The following is a 22,037-nucleotide window of genomic DNA, read 5'->3' as shown; positions in this document are numbered from 1 at the left end:
CTCTGCTTTTTAAGATGCTGTTACTTCTCCTAGCCTGCTGCTGCTGCTGAGGATTTTCCTTTTCTGCCTCCACACCACACTGTGGACCAAGTGGAATGCGCAAAGGCATCAGAAAAGAGCAGTGTTCCAAGGACAGATCAGCTCGGCACAATGGCCAAGCACAAATTTAATTCAGATTTCCATCTCTTTCTTTTTCTTTTCTTTTTTAATGCATTTTTCCAGTTGTTAGCAGAAATATTAATCCTTCTCAAATGAGTACAGCTTGGCTTGCAAAGCACCACTTTTAGTGCCTGTCAGGGAACTGCCATCAGTACTGGAGGGAGAGCACGAAAGCCAGAGGGATTCCAGAGGGCGTCCAGGGATCAGGAGAAGCAGCCCATCTTCTGGGGAAGAGAATCAGCATAGCACCAGTGGAGAAACAGGGCAGGTGGGGGAAGTGGCGAGGCGGTCCCATGACTCCTTGCCTGGGACCAGCAGGGAGACTAGGGGTCCTCCGTTGCCCACGCCCTCCCTGCGCAGAAGGCTTCCGCGCAGAGAGGGTAGGCGGAGACTAGGCGTCAAAGAACTTCTTTGCTGGAAGACGTTTAAGAAACGCCCACTCACGGATTCTGCCAGCGATTGAGTCAGCCAGGGGCGAGTGGCTGTCCGGACAGAGGAGGTTCACTTTGGCAGTCCAGCCAGGTGTTTGCACCCAGCCAGCAAGATAGGCACCTGCTTAAGCAACCCCCTTAGGAACCATTACAGTGCCTGTACAGGTTTCCACATATTTTCAGTAAGGATGCAGCATGCTTAAATGCAACACTCCTAATGCAAACAAGCGCCCTCAGGACAGGTAGTTTTTCTCACTGTATCTGTAGAGTGCATGAAATGGAACAGCCTTGAGATCACCTAAGGCCACGAGTTGTTGCTGTCGTTTATCTTTAGCAACTGAGCTCTTCCAGTTGTAGCTTGCTTTTTTCCCCCTTCCTTGCATTCCAAACATAATCTTCCTCCTCTGCTCCTACTCAGTTTGGCACTCAAATCTAAGAGCATGCTGATAGCTCCAATTACGCATTCCCACCACCTGATAAATGCCTACTATCTCACACATGAATCACAACACCTCTCACTCATGCTCCTGTTGAGATGCATCCGCAATCCGAAACATTCCTGTATCCTTCATTCACACATGCTTGCATGCTTTACTTTGCTGAAGTGAGAAATTCCGCTTTGAAGCTGCATGGCTCCAAGAGAAAAAGAGTTATGATGGGCCCAAAGTTATACAAGTTATTTATTCTTCTCCCCACTACCTCTAGTGGCAAGAAGTTCCATGGGTAGCATTTACCCATGATTAGCACTTCCCCAGGGGATTGCTTCCCTTAGGAAGAAGAGGTCGCTTGGGGATTATGGCCTCCTTATAACATTTTGCCCCATTGGTACCCCAAAAGGCAGTAAAACACCACATGAGAGTTTGGGCCATATTTCCCTAACCTGGAACCCTTCTGCTGAAGTTGGACAATGTATTGACCATGGTAAAAAAAGGTAAAAGTAAAGGACCCCTGACAGTTAAGTCCAGTCGCAGACAACTCTGGGGTTGCAGCGCTCATCTCGCTTTGTTGGCCGAGGGAGCTGACGTTTTACCGCAGACAGTTTTTCCGGGTCATGTGGCCAGCATGACTAAGCTGCTTCTGGCAAACCAGAGCAGCGCATTGGAAACACCGTTCACCTTCCCGTTGGAGTGGTACCTATTTATCTACTTGCACTTTGACGTGTTTTTGAACTGCTAGGTTGGTAGGAGCAGGGACCGAGCAACGGGAACTCAACCCGTCGCAGGGATTCGAACCACCGACCTTCCAATTGGCAAGCCCTAGGCTCAGTGGTTTAGACCACAATGCCACCCGTGTCCCTTTTTGGTACCATGGTACATATGACCATGGTAGCTGGTGCCTAAGGAAGATGGAGTCCAAAACTTCTGGAGGGCACCAGATTGGAAAAGGCTGATTTTAACTTCAGAGTTAGAGCTCTCTGTGTCTGTTTCACACTTAGGGTGCCTCCATACCGTCACCGTTTTGTGGGAGAATTCAATCACATACTTCAGATATAAAAAAATTCCTTCCAGTAGCACCTTAAAGACCAACTAAGTTAGTTCTTGGTATGAGCTTTCGTGTGCATGCACACTTCTTCAGATACCAAGTGTGCATGCACATGAAAGCTCATACCAAGAACTAACTTAGTTGGTCTTTAAGGTGCTACTGGAAGGAATTTTTTTATTTTGACTATGGCAGACCAACACGGCTACCTATCTGTATACTTCAGATATGCGCAATTAAAGTGGATTAAAGGGTTCTGTTACCCTAGCACAACATTTGCACTTTTAGAAAAGAATTTGGCTTTTTGCCATTAGAAAATGGGTGGGGAAACACATGGTAAAGTGTTTGGAACAACATATAAACACCTCACAAGCAAATCTGGACAAATGCAGCATGAATGCTTATGTTCGTATAACTGCCCCGTAAACAAATCAGAGGGAAAGCTCAGAAAAAGCCTGGATGTAATCTAAGCTCCTTGTAAGTTTTGTGCAAGCAGGTCAGGCTGAATGTTTAATAAATTGGTCCTCCACAGGAACTCTGACACTGCAGGTATTTCTCCTCTCACTGTTCCAAAGCGTGTTTCTCTTGTTCTTTTCGCAGCCAGCTCTAGCTTTCAGCATCCTAGCTGGGGTTGTGGGGAAGGGATGGTGGCGGCAAAGACGTGTCCCTTCAGAGACAACTCTTTATCAATAAACCATTTTATATAGTCAGCTCTGATAAAGAGACGCCCATTGGCCATTAAGGAAAACCAACCATTCATTAAACAAATGATGTAGTCGCTCATGGCTGGCACACTAAGAAGAGGTAGGTCTCTCTTTGAAAGTACCTTTCCTTTTGCTAACAACCTGGATTTTGAAATAGCATACTGCAATCGATCCTGACTCCAGCTAGCTTTGATTTCTGCCCAAATGGGGTGTGAAGGGCAATTCTTTATCTATCTACTGAGAAGTATGCCCTGTTGAGTTCAGTTGGACTGATTTATGGGTAGACATGCTGTTGCTTTGCCTTTGTAATTAAGATTTATTCCCTGCCGTACAGTGAGCTCTAGATTAGGACTATACAGTGGTACCTTGGTTTTTGAACATCTCGGTTGACTAACATTTTGGTTTTCGAATACTGTAAACCCAGAAGTAAATGCTTCGGTTTTCAAACACGCCTCAAAAGTCAAACATTGCCACATGGCTTCCGCTGCATGCAAGATCCTGAGGCCTAGCTGTCAGCTGGTGAGTTTTTGGTTTTCAAACATTTCAGAACCTGAACAGTCTTCTGGGACAGATTACGTTCAAAAACTGAGGTACCACTGTACTTTCCAATTGCCTAGGTTTCAAATACAGTAGTACCTCAGGTTAAGAACTTAATTCATTCTGGAGTTCCGTTCTTAACCTGAAACCATTCTTAACCTGAGGTACCACTTTAGCTCATGGGGCCTCCCGCTGCCGCACAATTTCTGTTCTCATCCTGAAGAAAAGTTCTTAACCTGAGGTACTATTTCTGGTTTAGCAGAGTCTGTAACCTGAAGCATCTGTAACCTGAGGTACCACTGTAAATGCTCATTTTGCTTAGGCATCAGCATCACCCTCCAAGGGACAATGCAAGCATCATTTTAACGATGCATGCCTATTTGCTGCAATCCTAAGTGTGCTTATGAGGGAGTAAGTCCTAGTCAAGTCAATGGGCTTATTTCTGAGTAAGCCTTAGGATCGTGCTGTGGGTTTCAGGTTCCTGGCTCAGCCGTACATGCTTTTTTCTTCAAGGCAGAACAGCTAAAAGCACAGCTGCGGCTGGCAGAGGATACCCACGCAGAAATTCGCAAGGAGCTGGTTGAGCTTCACCACAGGTTGCAGGAGACTGAAGAGGCTCGTGACCACCAGCAAAAGGAGCTGCTGGAAATTCAGAGGGCTGTGGCAGACGAGAGCAGAGAAAAAGAAGCACTGCAGAAATCCAACAGTGAGCTCAGAGCAGCTGTCAAGAGAGCAGAGAATGAGAGGCTCAGGTAGGTAGCCATGGTGCTGGGCAGGCGTGTTGCTGGCATAGTGGCTATCGGCTCACAGCACTTTTAGAGGTTACCAGTAATGAGAGATTATGAACCTGTGCATCTGCTGCAGCTTGCAGAGATCCGAAGAGGAGAAGGAGCAGAAGATTGCTGTGCTGGAGGAAGCCAAAGCAGCCGTTGAGGGAGAGGTGGGGGAGGTCCGAGCAAATCTACGAGAAGTGGAGAAGTCTCGCATGGAAGCGCGAAGGGAGCTGCAGGAGCTGCGGAGGCAGGTATAACTGTGTCTTAGAATTCTCTCTCCCCACACCCTTCTCATCACAACCCTCAGGATATAATAATTGCAACAAGAAATCCTTGACGCCGCCCAATATTGGATTCTTTATTCAAAGCCACTTGTAGCTGCTACAGACATTGACAAAACACAAGGTTGTAGGTACAGTATCTAAGCAGAGGACAAGAGAAGCATCATCACCACCACCCAAAATGTCTTTCTGGCTTGTTTAATTTGCGCCTGAAAATTCCTATAAAAGAGCCTTGAGATCTCAATCCTTCGTCATAATTCCTACCCATAAGGCCTCTCTTTTTTAATATTCCCACCTGTGTCTCCCTCCTGCTAGGACTGTCAGTGCTACTCCTGCCCCCTTTGGGGTTCCTTACATCCAGTTAAGGCTGGTCCATTAGAATGAGTGAGACACAGCCCCACCAGCCTTGGTCTGCCCACAGCTAGCACCTCCACCACCCCACCTGCCTGCCTGTTCTCTACAGGGGAGTTGCTCTGTTTGTCATTGGCTCTGGCTTTGCCTGCTGTTGGGGTCCCTCCAGACTGGTGTTTTGTTGTGGGTATATTCTGCAGTGGTGTTCTTGACATCATAATAGTGCATTAGTGGTAGGTTTATTTATTCTGCTTTAGGTTGTTCTGCAATACTTCTGCAATGCTACCACACTGTTGCTGTCCAGAGGGGCAGTCCCAAGTGGGACAAAAATAATAACCAGAACATTTGTGGTACAAAAAGTTGCAGGATTTAAGCAGGAAGTTGCGGGATACGCACTGATTTAGAAAGGAAGCAGTGTGGCCACCCCAAAATGTTTGCAGGTGCAAATAGTATTGAAAGTGGAGTAATGTGTGGGACACCCAATCACCCCACCCCCCTCCCCCACAGAAGCTTTTCGTGTGAGCTGGGCTTCTTGGCATAGAGCCCATACAATAGATAATACCCAGAGTTCTTTTGCAGGTGAAGGCCTTAGAGAGTGAGAACAGCAAAAAAGCCCAAGAAATCAGTGAACTGCAGCATCGGTTGCTCGAGGAGGAGCAGCAGGAGCAGCAGAACAGCAAAGAGGCTCTGGAACTGAAGCAGAAGATAGCCGGGTTGGAGATCAGCCGTGAATCTGCTCACAAGGAGGTAACGTGGTGGTGGGCGGTGGAGGACAAGGTGCAGGAGATGGAAGAAGTAGTGAAAAGTAAGCTGGGAGAGTTGAGGAGGGCAGCTTACTCTTCTTCCATCTCCTGCGTCTTGTCCTCCAAGAGGTGGTAGTGGAGATAAGTTGCATGGAGGGTTGCATACAGAGGGGAGAAGACAGGGTATCTGTGTGGACTGGGTTTCCTGCAGCCTCATCTACTTTAGCTCTGAGTGTGCAGCAGGATCGTGGTAGCTGGCTGGATATAAATCACCTTTATAGACATAGGTGAAGAACCATGAGTGCAAGCTACATTTACAGCTGTTCTTGGCTTCCCTGTGTCCTGAGAAGGTAGTGTGGATGGTGGTAGTGCCCGTACATTGCCATGGCCTGCCGACTTTGTTCTTTCAGGTGCTGAGCTTGCGGAAGAAGCTGTCTGCCATGGAGGCAGAAAGCCGGCTTCAGGAGCAAGACCTTGCGCAGAGCCTTGCGGAGAGCCGTGCAAAGGAGAAGAAGCTGAAGGACGATCTTCATCACCTGGAGATGAAGCTGCAGGAAGCCAGCAGGGCAGGCGAGAGCCTCCAGATGCGCCTCAGCACTTGTGAGGGGCGTTCCCAAGGCTTGGGAATAGAACTAGCCAAAGCGGAGGCAGCCAAGAGGGAGGTGGAGCTGAAGCTCGTGGCACTGCATTCGGCCCTGCGCCGCACGCTGGGGCTTGGCAGCCGGAGTCCATCACCACAAAGGTCCTGCTCTCCAGTCAAAGGTCAGAAGGCTCCTAACCAGGATATCCTTCATACGCTGTGCATTAAATTTCAGCTAAGCAATAACTGAAGTAGACATCAACCTCTAATTGTGGTAATGAAATATGCTCATAGCTAAGGAAATTAATCTATTGGGGTTGGACAACCTTCTGTTGAACGCCACATTCCCTTGAGGGAATCTGTTGGAGGCCACACATCATTGTGGTCAAAAGTTGATAGGGCCACCAAACATTTCTCTTTTTCTTTTTCTTTCTCTGCTTTCCACCACCCTTTTTCCTTTAGTCTCTGCCAACTGCTTCCTTCCTTCCTTCCTTCCTTCCTCCCTCTCTCTCTCTCTCTCTCTCTCTCTCTCTCTCTCTTTCTCTTTCTCTCTCCATATACAGTGGTACCTTGGGTTAAGAACTTAATTCATTCTGGAGGTCCATTCTTAACCTGAAACTGTTCTTAACCTGAGGTACCACTTTAGGTAATGGGGCCTCCCACCCCCACCGCACGATTTCTGTTCTCATCCTGAAGCAAAGTTCTTAACCCGAGGTATTATTTCTGGGTTAGCGGAGTCTGTAACCTGAAGCGTATGCAACCCGAGGTACCACTGTATGTTTATGCTACCCCCTGCGTACCACCCACTGCAATAGATTGAGGGCTGCAGGTTGCCCACCCCTGATTTATACCAATGCACCTGGTACAGCTATGAGGGGTAGGAAATGTGCTTGTTTTCTTAAATTAAGGTTGTTTGCCACCACTTAAGCAGTGGTCTTGGTGAGCAACCAGGGAGCGCTGTCATAGCTCAGTGGTAAAGCAAGTGATTTGTGTGTAGAAGCACTTGCTTCCCAGATTCAATTCCCGGCTTCTCCGGTTCAAAAGATGCCAAGTAACAGGGGTGAAGAAGACTGAGCTAGGTGGTCCATTAGTCTCCCTCTGTATAAGCAAGCTGCATGTGTTCACTGCTGTGCTCAGGATCCCGTTTTCAGTTTGTAAGACTGCTATTGAAAGCCAAGCCCTGCCTCTGGCAGTGGTTGACTCATGCCCTGACTGCTACTGCCTGAAGGACATTTTTCATCATCACATCATGTATCTGATGGTTGTGTATCTAACAGGTCTCTCAGTCCTGGGAAGAGGTCATAGTTCAGTGGGAGAGCACCTGACATAGTTCAGTCACTGGCACATCCAATTAAAAAGGATTAAGTATCAGACGATGGGAAAGATCTCTACCTGAGACCCTGGGGAGTTGTTGATAGTCAGAGTAGACAATGCTGGACTAAATGTCTAGAGAACCTAAGCTTTGTCTAAGGTGCTCCCTATATTTAAAGACCCCTTTAAAATGTTTTGCAGAATTTCCTTCCCCTTATTCATCTTGAAATCGTGATCAGAGCCTCCCTCTTTGGCTTTCTGAGACTTTGAGAATTTATGTTTCCACAGGAAGCAGTGGCCGGCAAACACCTGCCTCCCGCACTGGGTCTCCTGAGAGGAGCCGCTCACGTTCCCCATTTCACCAACGTTCTCCTCTCAGAGGTGACCAAGTCACAAGTGAAATTGACCCGGATGTAGTTCGAGGTGCTTTGAAGGACTTCCTTCAGGAGCTGCGGGACACTCAGAGAGAGAGGGTGAGTAATGTCATCTCTTTCATTTACTGTTTTTCTCGTATGTATGTATTCATGTATGTATCCCATGAAGCTCTTGACTTCTATAATCTCTCCATCTGTAAGAATTTGTGTGCACACAATCATAGTGTCACAATACAATATATGACACATTACCTCACATTACTGAAATACATGCGTACTGTTTGTGGGGCTGCACATAATTAGACCTGTGTTAAGGACTCACTATGCTATAGGTAGGGGAGCCTTCTGCAGTCTGAGGGCCACATTCTCCTCTAGGCAACCTTCTTGGGGCCACATGCCAATGGTGGGCAGGGCTAGAGGCAAAAGTGAGTAGGAAAATGGATGTAAATTTTACCTTAGTACAGTAGGCTAGTTTCTAATCACACACACATACACACACACGTCTCTATCCTTTATCCAGACAAGCAGGAGGCACTATTAGACAAAAAATGGATGCGGGTGGCGTTGTGGTCTAAACCACTGAGCCTCTTGGGCTTGCTGATCAGAAGGTTGATGGTTCATGAAGCTCCCGTTGCTCTGTCCCAGCTCCTGCTAACCTAGCAGTTTTGAAAGGACATCAGTGCAAGTAGATAAATAGGTACCACTGCGGCGGGAAGGTAAACGGTGTTTCCTCCATGCGCCAGAAGTAGTTTAGTCATGCTGGCCACATGGCCCGGAAAGCTGTCTGTTGAAAAACACTTCCTCCCTTGGCCTGAAACGATGAGCGCCACAACCCCATAGTCACCTTTGACTGAACTTAGACGACCAGGAGCCCTTTACCTTTACCTTTTTCTTTTTACTATTAGACAAAATGCCAGAACATTTTCCAGACAGGCAGGGCCAGTGAGAGTGTGGCTTGGGAAGTGTTTTGAATCCCGATGGAGAGGCCTTCACTGCAGCTATGAACTCACTGACTAGCTTTGGACAAATCACCATCTCAGCCTCAGTTCTCCAAATGTATAATGGGTACAGATTAGCAATGTTAAGATTACAAAGTGATTTAGAAAAAATAAACAAGCACAACCAATAAATATAACTGAAATGATCAATGTGAGATCACACTGCTCCAAGCCTCTCCCTGTGGCTTGAGCCAATGCTTATTTGCCTTTTCCTTTCCTCCCAGTATTTTGCTGTGAAAGTCTCAGCCTTTCTTCCCCATGCCCAGTCCTGACACTCAGACCACCCCCTGCCAAAAACAAGGCATTAAAAAAAAATCCGTATTTTTGCAGAAATCTTTTTGTAACTAAAGCAAAAGCATGCAAATCAAGTAAATATGTGTAAAAAATGTGTGATTTATTACAGCCACGTAATGTAATTATTTTTTAGCACAGAACTTTAGACCTTTTGGATGCATGTTGTTCCATGCTTTTCTGAGCCCAGGCCAGAGAAAGGAAGAGTAGATTCCACTCCCGGCAGGGCGCAGGCTCAGGACCACTAGTTTGCTTAGGTTGTGCAAGGACCCACTTCATTCTCCCTGCTTTCCAATCCATTAGGCTATCCCAGTTCTCTTTAGCAGGAGCCAACCTAGCTCAGCTTGACCCCAAGTTGACTTCGAAGACATATGTTTAGCAACGTTCAAGGGCAGTTCAGCCCTTTCTCTGTCATGTGCTATTTATTGCTCAAAAGCATGCCTCTTATAAAAATGCATAAATATTTATACTGTACCAGAATAATTAAAAAAACATGGTCTGTCACAATAATCATAGCATCAGATCATCCAGTGGCCTTTCTGACAAATGGAGAAATGGAGAAATTTTTTAATTCTTTTGGGCTGCATAAAATCTAAGGCATTCCTTGCTTTGTTGTCTTGTCCCACCAGGATCCTAGAGTTCAGTGTTAACATGCAGTAATCAAAAAGAATGTCTACAATCAATAACATCTTTCAGTTACCAGCTTTGTAGCCCTGGCCTATTCTCCTTTGCTCAAAATTAAATCCCATTGAGTTCAGTGGGTCATGCAGATTACAACCTTAACTGTTCGTGTTTACTCAGTGTTCAGTGTGACTTATCCCTGAGTAAGTCTACATAGATGTGCATAAGGGAAACTAGTGTGCCCTGGAAATACTTTGGTGAGGCCTGTTGTTTTCAAATTATTATTGCCTCAGGCCCCGGTCTCAGGGAAGACTACTCAATGTAATGCTTAATTCGTAAAATAATAGCATGCTTTCGAACATTTTATAGATGAAAAACAGGACATGCTTGTAATGCCCCTGTTCTCAGACTAAGGGATTGCTGCTTTAGTACTCCCCACCTCAGATACATATTGCTGATGACTGCACTCTTAATGCTATATTCATTTATTCTGCAGGAACCTATCATCTACTGATTTAAAAGGCGAGAGGATAATTGTTCTTTGACACTAGAAATCTTAATTGTCAAAAAAATATGTTACCAACAACCGAAAGCATACCACAGCAACTGTGTGAAATGGCAGGCTGCCAACTGCATGGGGCCTTAGTATTCCAACAAGAAGGAGGTTTTAAAAAAATATATTAGTAGCTGGGGAGGCAGTTAGACCTTTGGATGACAAGGTCAAAGGAGTTGTGAAGGAAGATAAAGAAACTGCAGAGAAGCCAAATGATGGGACAGAAATAGCAAAATGGATGCATTAAAATAAAATGCAGTTTCATATCCCAGGTGTACTTCTTGGTCTTCTCTGGTGAGAAGCTAAGGATATCAAGAGAATGTCTATATATCTTGTTTCCAGGATGACCTGAGGATTCAGGTTATGAATATGAGCCGTCAGCTGAATGAAATGGAATCTGATCGTGACCGGACAAAAAATCGCATCCTGCAACTCCAGAAGCTCCTAGCAGACTGTGAGGAAGGCATGTTCTCCTTTCTTCCCATCCTTTATCCCTTTCTGTGTATAACTTTCTATACCTCTCTGTGGATGCCTTCTTTCTTTATCCTGCTGATGCGACTCTTTGCTGGCTTGCTGTGGCAGAGCTCACAGCTCCTATGGAGAGCTTCTGCCAGTCACATCAGATGATCTGTCTCACTAGAAGGCAGCTTCCTATGTGTAATGAAGCTTTAACATTTAAAGAAATGAAAAGCGCAGTCTAGAGCAGGACGGCCCAAGCTTTCCTACCAAGAATATGTCACCATGGAACCTGCAGGCCGCACACTGCCTTGTCGTGTGGGGTGTGTGCAAAACTTGACACACACACTTCAGCCCTCACGCTGCCTTCCCAAAGCCAGGTAAGCAAGGTGCTGGGGTTTGGGAAGGAGGCATGAGGCTCCAGCTGGGTTGTGGAGCCCTTTCACCTCCTTCCCAAAGCTGGGAAAGCACCAACTAGGCTTTGGGAAGGAGGTGGGAGGACTCTAGGACCCTGTCAGGGCCTTCACGCCTCCTTGCCAAAGCCCAGTGCATCTCTTACCTGGCTTTGGGAAGGCATGAAACATGGCCAAGGGCTACCAAAAAAGGCCTCAAGGACCACATGTATTTTGGACCACCCTAGTCTAGAGGCTTCCTTAACCCTTTTGCTACAGAGCATTGGTCTTTTCAGAATCGTTACCCCAAGCAGCTCACTTGGGAAGGTTCCAGATGTGTGTTTAACCACAAATGCATCTGGAACACTGGAAGACAGAAAATGGCTTGGTAAGGCTGCGGAAAAGGATAAAGCATTCATCTCCCTTGCTGTTTATTTGCTCAGAATGGCAACCTCCCAAAGCTGCTTTTCATTTTTGTAAAAATGGGGGGACTTTGCATATCATGTGTACTTTGAACAACAATCAATTGAACATTTCTAAAAATTTGTTCTAAAGAGCAAATGCCATGTGGGTCTGTGCTCTCAGACAGGCAGGTGCTCCTACGGCAATTCCCGGGACGAAACCTTAATCAACCATACAACTTTAGCCATGTAAAATACTAATCTGATTTCATATAACTGGATATCAGAGGAGTTGGGAGAAAACAAGAAAGATGCCAGCAGGCTGTCTTTCCCTATTGGTTTGTTCCCCACCTCCTGACATACCCCCTTTGTACAAATAGATCCTTCTTTAGGTTTAGGGCAGTTGACAGCTTCTTCCCTTCTGGAGGGATGGCAATTTGTAAGTGTGGCTTTTATCTGGAAGGACATTCAGTGTCCTCCCCAAAGCATAGGTTCAGCTTAGCCAGGCAGGCAAAGCAATGCAAGAGTGCATGGACAAATGGTTTTTAAGTGCACACCCCATTTTGCAGCCATCCTTTCCTTTAAAAAGCAGCCTTTTGTTTTCACTTGCAGGCAAGCGGGGAGCAGACGGGCGCCTAAGCAGCGCACAGGCAGCACTGATGCTGCAAGAGGAGACGGCTAGGAAAGCGGAAAGAGCGCAGCAGGCCCTTGCAGATCAGGTGGCAGCCCTGGAGCGCAACTTGCACATTTGTCAGGAAAAGAACAGGGAACTGCAGGTGGGCAAAAACCCTCTCCCTGGAGGGGAAAGGCATTCAGTGACATGTCACGGGGCTGCTCCCTCCTAAAGGCCATTTCACATGTTGTACGTCCATAAACTTAGGTTTGCCATGGAGTGTACACTGCTGCAGGCAGCCCTTGCGTACCTGTAAGAGCGTTCCTGTATGATACACATTTCCGAACACTTTCTTCTCATCCACACTTTGCAGTTTTAGGTGGACACTTTAAAATATCTTGTGTGTGTAGACACATACGCTCAAAGCAGTCCTAACAGTAATTGATGGCAAAATGCCCTACAGGGTGGGGGAAGAGAAGTTAATATTATTGCCACCAAAGATGCTAATCCTAAAATGTAGATGCTGGGACTTCCTTTTTGGTAGATATGCATGGAGTTGAGCTACAAGGCACTTTAACTGAGCAAACTGTTTTGTGAAGCTTATTAAAAAGCAGTCCAAAAAATATTTTAAATACAGATATCTCAAAGATCTATAAATACAAATACCTTTTTTAAAAATCAAGCGCTGAAGAGGGTTTGTAAAGAGTTAAGCAGTGAGTAGGGGGGGGTATAAGGGTATAACTTGCTTTCATGCACACACAAATTACCTACTCTGGTTCTTAAAATAGAGGTGTGAGCAAATGAGTGCTAGAGAAACCCCAGCGGAAGAACTGCTGCTTTTTCTTCTTCTGAAGGGACTTTACCCAGCTGTTTAAAGAGCACTTTTTATTCCAACTGGCACCCTCGAGCAAGGGTCTGGCTGTGTTGACTGCTTGGGCTAACATGGACTGTTTGGGTGGAGTTTCATCCTGTGTACATTATCACCTGTCTCCATAAAAAATATTGATTCTTTCCATTTCTCTCTGTAATGCTACCATAAGGCTGTGTGATGTGGTAAGTTAAGTTTCCATGTAAACGGGGTCTGTAATTCACATTGTGATCTTGGCAATATGCTGAGTGGTGGCACTTTTATCCAGATGGAGGCTAGAGGCTGACGGTGCGCGAGGTGGGTGTTGGGACCATCCTGAATACTGCAGCTTAGTCCTGGGTCCTGGGCTGGTAAATAAATGAGCTTGGGAGTGTTGCTCACCCTTTCAACCAGTAATGGCAGCACACATCACTAATGTGCAGCCTGAAGTCCCCTTCTTTCCCTCTCCCCTTCTTTCATTTTACACCTCTCAGGTATTTTATCAGTAGACTGACTCAGGGCACACCATTAGGTAGGGTGAAGCATCTGTCTCAGGCAGCACATACCGAGGGTGGGGATGGAGGCCCACCTACATAGCCCTTGAGCACCCTAAGCTAGCCTGCCTTCACCTCCCAAAATATGTGGCCCTCAGGTTGATGGATGTTCATGGATTGGGGGAGGGTGCCATGTTATGCTTTGCACCAGGCAGCAGAATATATTGAATCAGACCTGCACTCATTTCTCATTGCTTTATAAATGGGTACACATTCACACATACAGTTTGCTTTTGCTCCACATCAGGCCTAGGGCTGGTTCTTGCACCTGCACAGCAAGGCTGCAGTGGCATCTAGTCTTGTTCACAAAGGACTTTCTCCTTTTCCTCCGCAAGTATAGGCCAAAACAAAAGTGACCAGTGGTGTTCATGCTGGGTTGTTTTATTACTCTAGGAGAAAGTCAACAAGTTGAAAACCAAGGAAGCCAAGCTAGAGACCGAGAAGTGGAAGCTGAAGGAAGTCCTGGAGGCGGCAGAGAGTAGGGCCACCAAGTTGGATCTGAGCCGCAGGGCTGCTGAAGGAGAACTGCAGCGGGCCCAGCTCAGCCTCACTGAGAGGGATGCAGAGATCCGGTCCCTGCAGGAGCAGACCCAGGCGCTCCGCTGCCAGTTGGGAGACAAAGAGAGCAAAACCACCCAGCTGCAGCAGGAGCTAGACCACTTGACCCATTCTCTGGCCAGGACTGAGGGCACGGAAAGCCACCTAAAGGACCGGGTGCAAAGCCTGTCTCAGGCTCTGTCTGATGCTACCGCTGGCTCCTCCTCCCTCCAGGAGAACGTCTCCCAACTGCAAAGGGCCCTGACTGCTGCAGAGCAAGACCGTCGGCTACTCCAGGTAGTAGGAATCAGCTGCTTCAAATGTTCAGCCACTGCCTGTTTGTGTGCGGAGAGATAGCATCTCTCCTGAGCCAAATAGTATGTGCCCTCCTGTAAAACGTGTTGTGTAGACCAGTCCCACCCCAGTGCTGAGTACCTGTTACACCCAGTGGCCACCCACTCCCCAAATGACCTATCCCTATTTCCTTATGATACCGCAAATTGCAAGGGGTGGCACATTCAGAATAATATATGTTAGCAAAAATGAAGGGCCTAACTGTTTTATGTTGTGCATGTGTGCACAAGTACAATATATATGGGTAACATAGTGTGTGTTGGGTAGGAATAGATGAATCTGTCAGTTTTTGGTTCGCTCAATTTCTTTTTTCTAGCCTTATCTTCAGTACTCCAAATTTCTGCAGGAATTTTTGTTTTATTTAATAAAACAACCCTTATGACAATTCATCAGCATTTTAGTGCTCCTAATAAATACATTTTTGCATGCAGTTTTGACAAATATACACATTTTTGCAAGCATGTTTCCCTGATATGATGCCTTTTTGTATGGTATTTTTACTAGTACAGTGGTACCTCGGGTTACAGACGCTTCAGGTTACAGATGCTTCAGGTTACAGACTCCACTAACCCAGAAATAGTACCTCGGGTTAAGAACTTTACCTCAGGATGAGAACAGAAATTGTGCGGCGGCCACAGCGGGAGGCCCCATTAGCTAAAGTGGTACCTCAGGTTAAGAACAATTTCAGCTTAAGAATGGACCTCCAGAACAAATTCAGTTCTTAACCCGAGGTACCACTGTATATGCTTTTTTATGCACACTTTACCCAACACATTGCTTGGCTGGAGAACTTCACTGCAAAATTCAGAGAAGTGCAAATTTTGAATGATGGCTGTGTTTCAGTTTGCATATTGTTCTGGAAAGTGTGCATTTGGTAAATTCACCTTTACTGTGAACAGAGTCAAATTTCTCCCCTGACTCTAGTGTTGGGTGACTCCAGGAAAGTTCATGCTTTGGCTTGGATCCGCTGTAGTTTCTACAGGCCCTATTGTTTTGTACAAAATACTCTCTCCACCCATTCCTCCCAAGGAACATATGAAATTGCAAACTAACTGAAAGAGTTGAGTTTTTGTCTGGTTCAAAAGCCCTGTGGAAGTTGGGAATAGCCATAGGCTGTCTCCAGGAGTATCTGAGACAGAGGCTGTGGTTAAAATTATTGGAGCCAATGAAGTGAAAAGGCTGGCCTAAGCGTCTATATCTACAGTGGTACCTCTGGTTATGTACTTAATTTGTTCTGGAGGTCTCTTCTTAACCTGAAACTGTTCTTAACCTGAAGGACCACTTTAGCTAATGGGGCCTCCTGCTGCTGCTGTGCCGCCGGAGCACGATTTCTTTTCTCATCCTGAAGCAAAGTTCTTAACCTGAAGCACTATTTCTGGGTTAGCGGAGTCTGTAACCTGAAACGTATGTAACCTTAAGCAGATGCAACCCGAGGTACCACTGCACTTGCTTACTAAGTCCCTTCAATGCAATGCAAATATTCAACATTCTGATCAGACAGCACGAAATCTTAACGTATGTTGGAAAGTTTCCTTACGCTGGGTTGTATCACATCTGTAACTTTCTAACAACTCAAAACAAAATTCAAAAACAGGTCCTTTTTGCCATTCCTCCATGATTAAACCAACACTTAGCAATCTTGTTGTTGTTTAGTCGTTTAGTCGTGTCCGACTCTTCGTGACCCCATGGACCAGAGCACGCCAGGCACTTCTGTCTTCCACTGCCTCCCGCAGTTTGGTCAAACTCATGCTGGTAGCTTCGAGAACACTGTCCAACCATCTCGTCCTCTGTCGTCCACTTCTCCTTGTGCCCTCCATCTTTCCCAACATCAGGGTCTTTTCCAGGGAGTCTTCTCTTCTCATGAGGTGGCCAAAGTATTGGAGCCTCAACTTCACGATCCGTCCTTCCTGTGAGCACTCAGGGCTGATTTCCTTAAGAATGGATAGGTTTGATCTTCTTGCAGTCCATGGGACTCTCAAGATTCTCCTCCAGCACCATAATTCAAAAGCATCAATTCTTCGGCGATCAGCCTTCTTGATGGTCCAGCTCTCACTTCCATACATCACTACTGGGAAAACCATAGCTTTTACTATACAGACCTTTGTTGGCAAGGTGATGTCTCTACTTTTTAAGATGCTGTCTAGGTTTGTCATTGCTTTTCTCCCAAGAAGCAGGCATCTTTTAATTTTGTGGCTGCTGTCACCTTCTGCAGTGATCACGGAGCCCAAGAAAGTAAAATCTGGATGGGCCATAGCTCAGTGATAGATGACATGCTTCTCATGCATAATGTCCCTGAAACTTCTGTGTGAGACTGAGAGAAAGCCCTGCCTGAAAGAATGGAGAGCAGCTGCCAGTTTGTACAGGCAGCACTGAGCTGGATGGTCCAATGGTCTGACTTGATATAAGGCAGCGTCTTGAGTTCCTTATTCTTTTCTGAAGGGATGTCCATACAGAGAGTAAAAACACTTTCCAGCACGACAACTAGTTCCTTTCTGCTGGCTTGAACTGACAAGAGACTAGAAGCAGCATGATGATTTGGCTGTGTATGTATGAATCACAAAAAATGGTATTTGACCAATAAATCTCACCACAAACAGTACATATCAATTCAACCAAGTGGTTTTGGCCTATTCTGTTTCTTTCTTTCCCCCAGTAGATTATATTAAAGTTTGAAAGGAAATATTCAGAGATTAATATCAAATATCCAATACTTTTTTAATGAAAGATAAACCACTAATCTAAATAAAAACACAAAAAATGAAAAGAGGAAAGGAAGCTAAAAGAAAAAAGAGAGAACTTCCAATTCTTCGTCTGTCAGCTACATATAGAAAATTGTTTAAAACAATCACTCCAAGGTAACATCTAAGAATTCCATTTTCTATAAACCACTGTTTTCTTCAGTCCTCAAACCCAGATATCATAAGTTCATTTTCTTTTTCACATGAAAAGTCTATAAGGAGTTTCCAATCTTTAATAGGCCCATTCTGTTTCAATGGATTTCTTTTCCCCCTGTTTCAGGATCGCTTGGACTCGATGCGGCATGCATTGTCAGAGAGCAAGAGGCAGAACCATAGCTTGACGGATACAGTACATTTGCTGCAAGATCAGCTGGGTGAGATGGAGCTGCGATGCAGAAACCTGGAAGGGCAGTTGGAACATCTCCAAGAAGTGAGTAATGATGAGGAGAGAAGGATGAAGCAAGAGACAGTGGTCTTGTGGATGTAGCTATCTCACACTTGTGATTATATGGATTGCAGCAGGCCACATCTCACAAGCATCTATTGGAGAGTGCCCATGCTTTCACTGGTGATGAGCGACAAAGCTTCCTTTTCTAACCCCATGCAAATTTAGGAATTCCATAGCACAGCTAATCCAAGCCAGTTTTCTGGTCAGTGCTGGTCCACTGTTTGGTACTTCCAGGAAGCCCACTGGGACTTCTACAGGCTTGTTGTCAGCAGATCAGCACTGACATTAAGGCTCACAATTGTTTCTTGGCAGCTGCATTTCCAATTGCTTCACACCTGATGTTGCATCTGACAACAGTTGTGAGACAGGTGGCTTTGGTTTGGGGGAAGTGGCCTCACAGGCCAAATTGGAACCTAATTTGGCCAGGGTAGTGAAGGTTCCTCGCTGCTGATCGCAGGCTAAAATATTGTTACTCACCTTTGCAGAACCGCTTGTTCCATCTCATCTTTCAAGTGCACAGTTTTGTTGAAGAAGGGAATTATACCCACCTGAGCATTCAGGAATATTATCAACTGCCTTCTTCTGTGGCAGCCAAGAAACAGAAACGATAAAAATTATTACCAAGCAATTGATTCAATAATTCACAGAGAGTGACAAAGGAATGCAGCCTTCCCTAAATAATGGCGGTGCTCCAAGTAAAGTCCCACCCACCTACATCATCCCTATTCTATGTCACTCCTGCGTCGGCTAATCTGAGCTTTCTGCCTCTGAGCTCTCTGTTCTACTACCTGCAATGCATGCCTAGTCCTGGGAGGGGGATGGTCAGGAATGCTTTCCAAGGACACTGAGTCTGTCAGCTGTCTCTCCCCTGGTGCTTCTTCTTCCTGCTGTTCCTCTCCCAATATTTCCCAGCTTCTGCCCTCTGCAGCCTCTCAACTATGCCCTTCTGCAAACCACTGTTCTAAATCTATACTGTCCTGTTCTCGGGAAGGTTCAGGAGAAGGCCCTCACCATTCCTCCTCAGTCCAGCCCCTGACATCATCTGAGCTCTAGCAATAGGTTAAGGCTGGAACCCCAAAGCAGATTCTAAGAGCATTATGCACCTCCCATGGGGCCTGAAACCCAGGACTTGTTTAGCTAAAATGAAACTTTAGTTAAGAGATTCTGAGCTGAAGGAGTCTATTGGAGACACTTTTGATGCAAATCTAATTACTTATTTTAATTCCCTTCCTATTCTAGAGCAATCGTGACAGAATTGGATTTGTTAAGATACAGATTTCTAAAAATAGGAGGAGAACAATTTCCTTCCTTGGTAACTCCAGGAAGTGTTTCATGGATGATGTATTGGTATCTACTTCAATAGAACCTCAGCCAGCTTGGTCAAAATCTTCGCAATAAATCTTCTCCCTGCAAAAAAATATAATTTTATGCAGTTAACTAGCAACCTCTAATCATCAGAAGATGGGAGGCACACAAAGAAGGTTGAACACCCTTTTTAAAATGTTCTAACAATTCCCCGATTCTTGTTCAGCCTTTTCCATCTAGTGACAGAAGTGTATTTGAAAATGCTTAAGGGGTCCTTGATAAAATAATTGCTTTGGACTGACATTTAAAGTTTCTCTCCTGGAACCTTGTGGGCTAGAGTAACGAATTATATTATTTGGCTTTTATTATTCCTTCTCCCCCCCCCACCCCCATTTGATATTCTGTGCTGGCAAAAGGATAGTCCCTAGAGTCAAATCCTCCTTCACTACAGGGATATTATTCATATATTATTCCTTTGGTTAAAACACATTTGAAAGGGAGGCTATTGGACGCTTAGTTACTTCCGTTTCACTTTACCTAGATGTTAACATTCAAACGTTGAATAGTATTTATCAGCAAAATTTTCAACTACCTTTGTTTCAGGGTAAGCAGATGGATACTCTGCTTTGTATGAATGATTGTTGATGCATCTTGAATTTCAGTTTCTTAAAGCTAAATTTGTACTATGTGAAGATTTTTAAGTCACAAATTGGCTCTGGCCTATGTGGATGAGCAGAAAACACTCTACTACTAGTAAGGCAAGCCTTTTTCTTAGATAGAACATTGCATGATGAATTCTGGCCTGAAACTTCTTGAACTTTTATCCTTTCATCAACTGTATTGTCTTCGTGGTATTAAATAATTTTAGGAACCCATGCCTTTTACTCCAGTTGAGGTGCTAGTGAGGGCCTCATGTTGTCATTTTCTTTTTTTTTAATCTGAGGTTCATAAGTTTAGTAGCAGGGTTGAAAGTGATCATTATTTGTCAATTCTGCTATATAATACTAAGGTGTGATCTCAGGTATGGGGCACGTGGACAAGACTAGGGGAAAACAGCCTGGTGAGCCTAATCTTACCTGTGGGCTAAATGTTCCCTTTGCCTGCCTTACAGCTATCTGTGCTGTTGGCCATGATTATTGACAGATATTAGACTTTTCTTAAAAGTAGCTGCTGGGATAGAAGATGTTCCACATTCAGTCTTATTTTGTCCTTCTACTTAAGTTTCCTCTTTTATTGGGATTACACTCTGAAACCAACCCGGGAAAAATACATTATTTGTTGCCAGAGACTGACCTTTCTGCAATGTATATGGTGTCTCCTTTTGCACTTGGTAATACAAGGATAAATGGGGAAATGCTTTTGGAGATAGCTACAAATTGTCATGATGATGCCCTTATTAGAGAGAGAGGGGGGGGATTGCCTGTTTTTCTTCTCCCTTGTTTTTTATCCTTGAGTCTGGCTTTTATTTACTATATTTTACATTTTTCTTACATGGCTGAGTGGATGAAACTTCAGTACCAAGTGTTAGTAGAGTGGCTGTGAGCAGGATTGACTCCTGCATTTGTCTACTCTTGTGTAATATAATGTAGTGTAGTGTAATGTAATAGTGTAATATAAACAAATAGCATTATGTATGCTTTACCTAATTCATATGCATTTTATATTAACTTTAGTATAGAATAATAGTGAAGAAACATGAGAAATTTAAAAAACACAATGCTTATTCTGACCTAGTTATATCCCTTCACAAGAAGGCATGTTTGTAGCTTATGGCACTCTGCATCTTTAGGTTTCAAAGGATAGATATCAGTAATAAACTTCCATTAATTTGCCTTTAGGCTATATGTGTAAATACATGCGCTATTCAGTGGTTCACACTACAGGGTATGGACCTTTCACGTGGCTGTTTTGAAAAATGTAGAGATGAAAAGAGAACCTTGCTCAGTCCCTTTCTGTCCCTTCAGGCACAAAACTTCAGTCACTTTCTGCAAGTGGGGAGAGAGTGTTTGTTGGGTATAACTTTTGTTTCGTGGCCCCTGTCCAATGACTTCCCAGTACAGACAAAATTACTGCTCTCAGATTCTTTGAATGCAGTCCAAACAATGCATTCGGAACTCTTCATTAAAGTAAAATCTCAGCTCTCACAAGCGCACATTTATGCATGCACTTCCTCAGGCTACCTGCTTTCCTCTCCTCTTCAGAGAAGCAACCAACAACACTCAGCTCCAAGGAGCTGGTTCAAGTTCACAGAAAGAATTTGTCACACATGTGTTTGGTATCAGCAGGGGCACTCTTGGATCAGCCTAATTAGCTGTAGTGATGGAGAAACAAAATCCAAACCATGTGGCAGATCCTTCTCCTAAAGTTCATGTAAGCCTCGTCAAGTCAACCTTTGTCCCTTCTAACCCCCCACCCCCAAAAAAAATCTATATGTAGAAGTTTCCACATCTTTGTCCCTTCTCCCTACTCTGTCAACAAACTTGCACTCTCTGCTGCATTTTTAGCAGGGAGAGGGCTTGCTTCAGTTCCCAACCAGCTTGATACAACTGGAATGTATAGACTGCTGCCTCCAGTTGTAATCTGAAGTGAATGGGAACAGCAAGAAATATTCAGGGCTGCCTCCTAGGCAACTCCCCATTTTGAGGTGCATTTGCCTGTTTTAAGAAGCCATGTCATTAAAGCTTAGCCTAACATGATAGTGCCAGAAATCCTTCCATTTTAGATACACTTTTGATACTGAGTTGTACTGTGAAATACCAAATTTCTGTGACACGGTTGTCTATACTGCATTTGAAAGATTAGAGGAGGGTTTGGGTGGGGAATACCATACCATGGTAAAGCTCTGTGAGTATCCAGAGTTTGCAGGAGGGGGGGGGGACTCAAAAACATCCTTTCTCATTTCCTGAATATGCAGTTAGACTTTAGGCTACAAACTTTGCCTTGGTACCTAAATCTGGTTTCTTTTCAGCAGCTCTACTCTATTTGCAGACCTCTGCCTCCAGTTGTAGACCAACTTGCAGACCAACTTACTCAGTGGATAATTCACCCACCCCTGAAACTGTAGCCCCTAAGGACTTTGTAGCCCCTAAGGACTAAAGTAGTCAGTATGCTCCATGTGTGAATATATTAAAAGTGCCTGGATTATTGCTATTTAAATAGCGGCTATAAGGGTAGGGAGAATCGGGACTATGGGTGTTTAACCCTTC

At 44.9% G+C, this 22,037-nt stretch overlaps 1 protein-coding gene and 1 long non-coding RNA gene across 10 annotated transcripts in view; both read left to right on the top strand.

The window, feature by feature from the left end:
- LOC310708387 overlaps positions 1 to 22,037 on the top strand; it is an 87,630-nt gene that overhangs the window by 56,707 nt on the left and 8,886 nt on the right. The window lies entirely within an intron of this gene.
- The window catches only part of CROCC2 (ciliary rootlet coiled-coil, rootletin family member 2), an 83,129-nt gene that overhangs the window by 53,034 nt on the left and 8,058 nt on the right, over positions 1 to 22,037 (top strand). For all 9 annotated transcript variants that reach the window (XM_083506273.1, XM_083506280.1, XM_083506277.1 and 6 more), the window contains 9 exons: positions 3,824 to 4,062; positions 4,175 to 4,334; positions 5,295 to 5,462; positions 5,869 to 6,220; positions 7,638 to 7,822; positions 10,529 to 10,649; positions 12,048 to 12,211; positions 13,843 to 14,283; positions 17,359 to 17,508. In XM_083506273.1, coding sequence (XP_083362399.1) covers positions 3,824 to 4,062; positions 4,175 to 4,334; positions 5,295 to 5,462; positions 5,869 to 6,220; positions 7,638 to 7,822; positions 10,529 to 10,649; positions 12,048 to 12,211; positions 13,843 to 14,283; positions 17,359 to 17,508 — 1,980 coding nt within the window. The remainder of the gene's footprint in view (positions 1 to 3,823; positions 4,063 to 4,174; positions 4,335 to 5,294; positions 5,463 to 5,868; positions 6,221 to 7,637; positions 7,823 to 10,528; positions 10,650 to 12,047; positions 12,212 to 13,842; positions 14,284 to 17,358; positions 17,509 to 22,037) is intronic.

The sequence above is a fragment of the Podarcis liolepis genome (assembly GCF_965112155.1).
Source record: "Podarcis liolepis genome assembly, chromosome: 5".
Classification (NCBI taxonomy): domain Eukaryota; kingdom Metazoa; phylum Chordata; class Lepidosauria; order Squamata; family Lacertidae; genus Podarcis; species Podarcis liolepis.
Note: the sequence above shows the minus strand (reverse complement) of the source record. Positions and strands in the feature narration are given on the sequence as shown.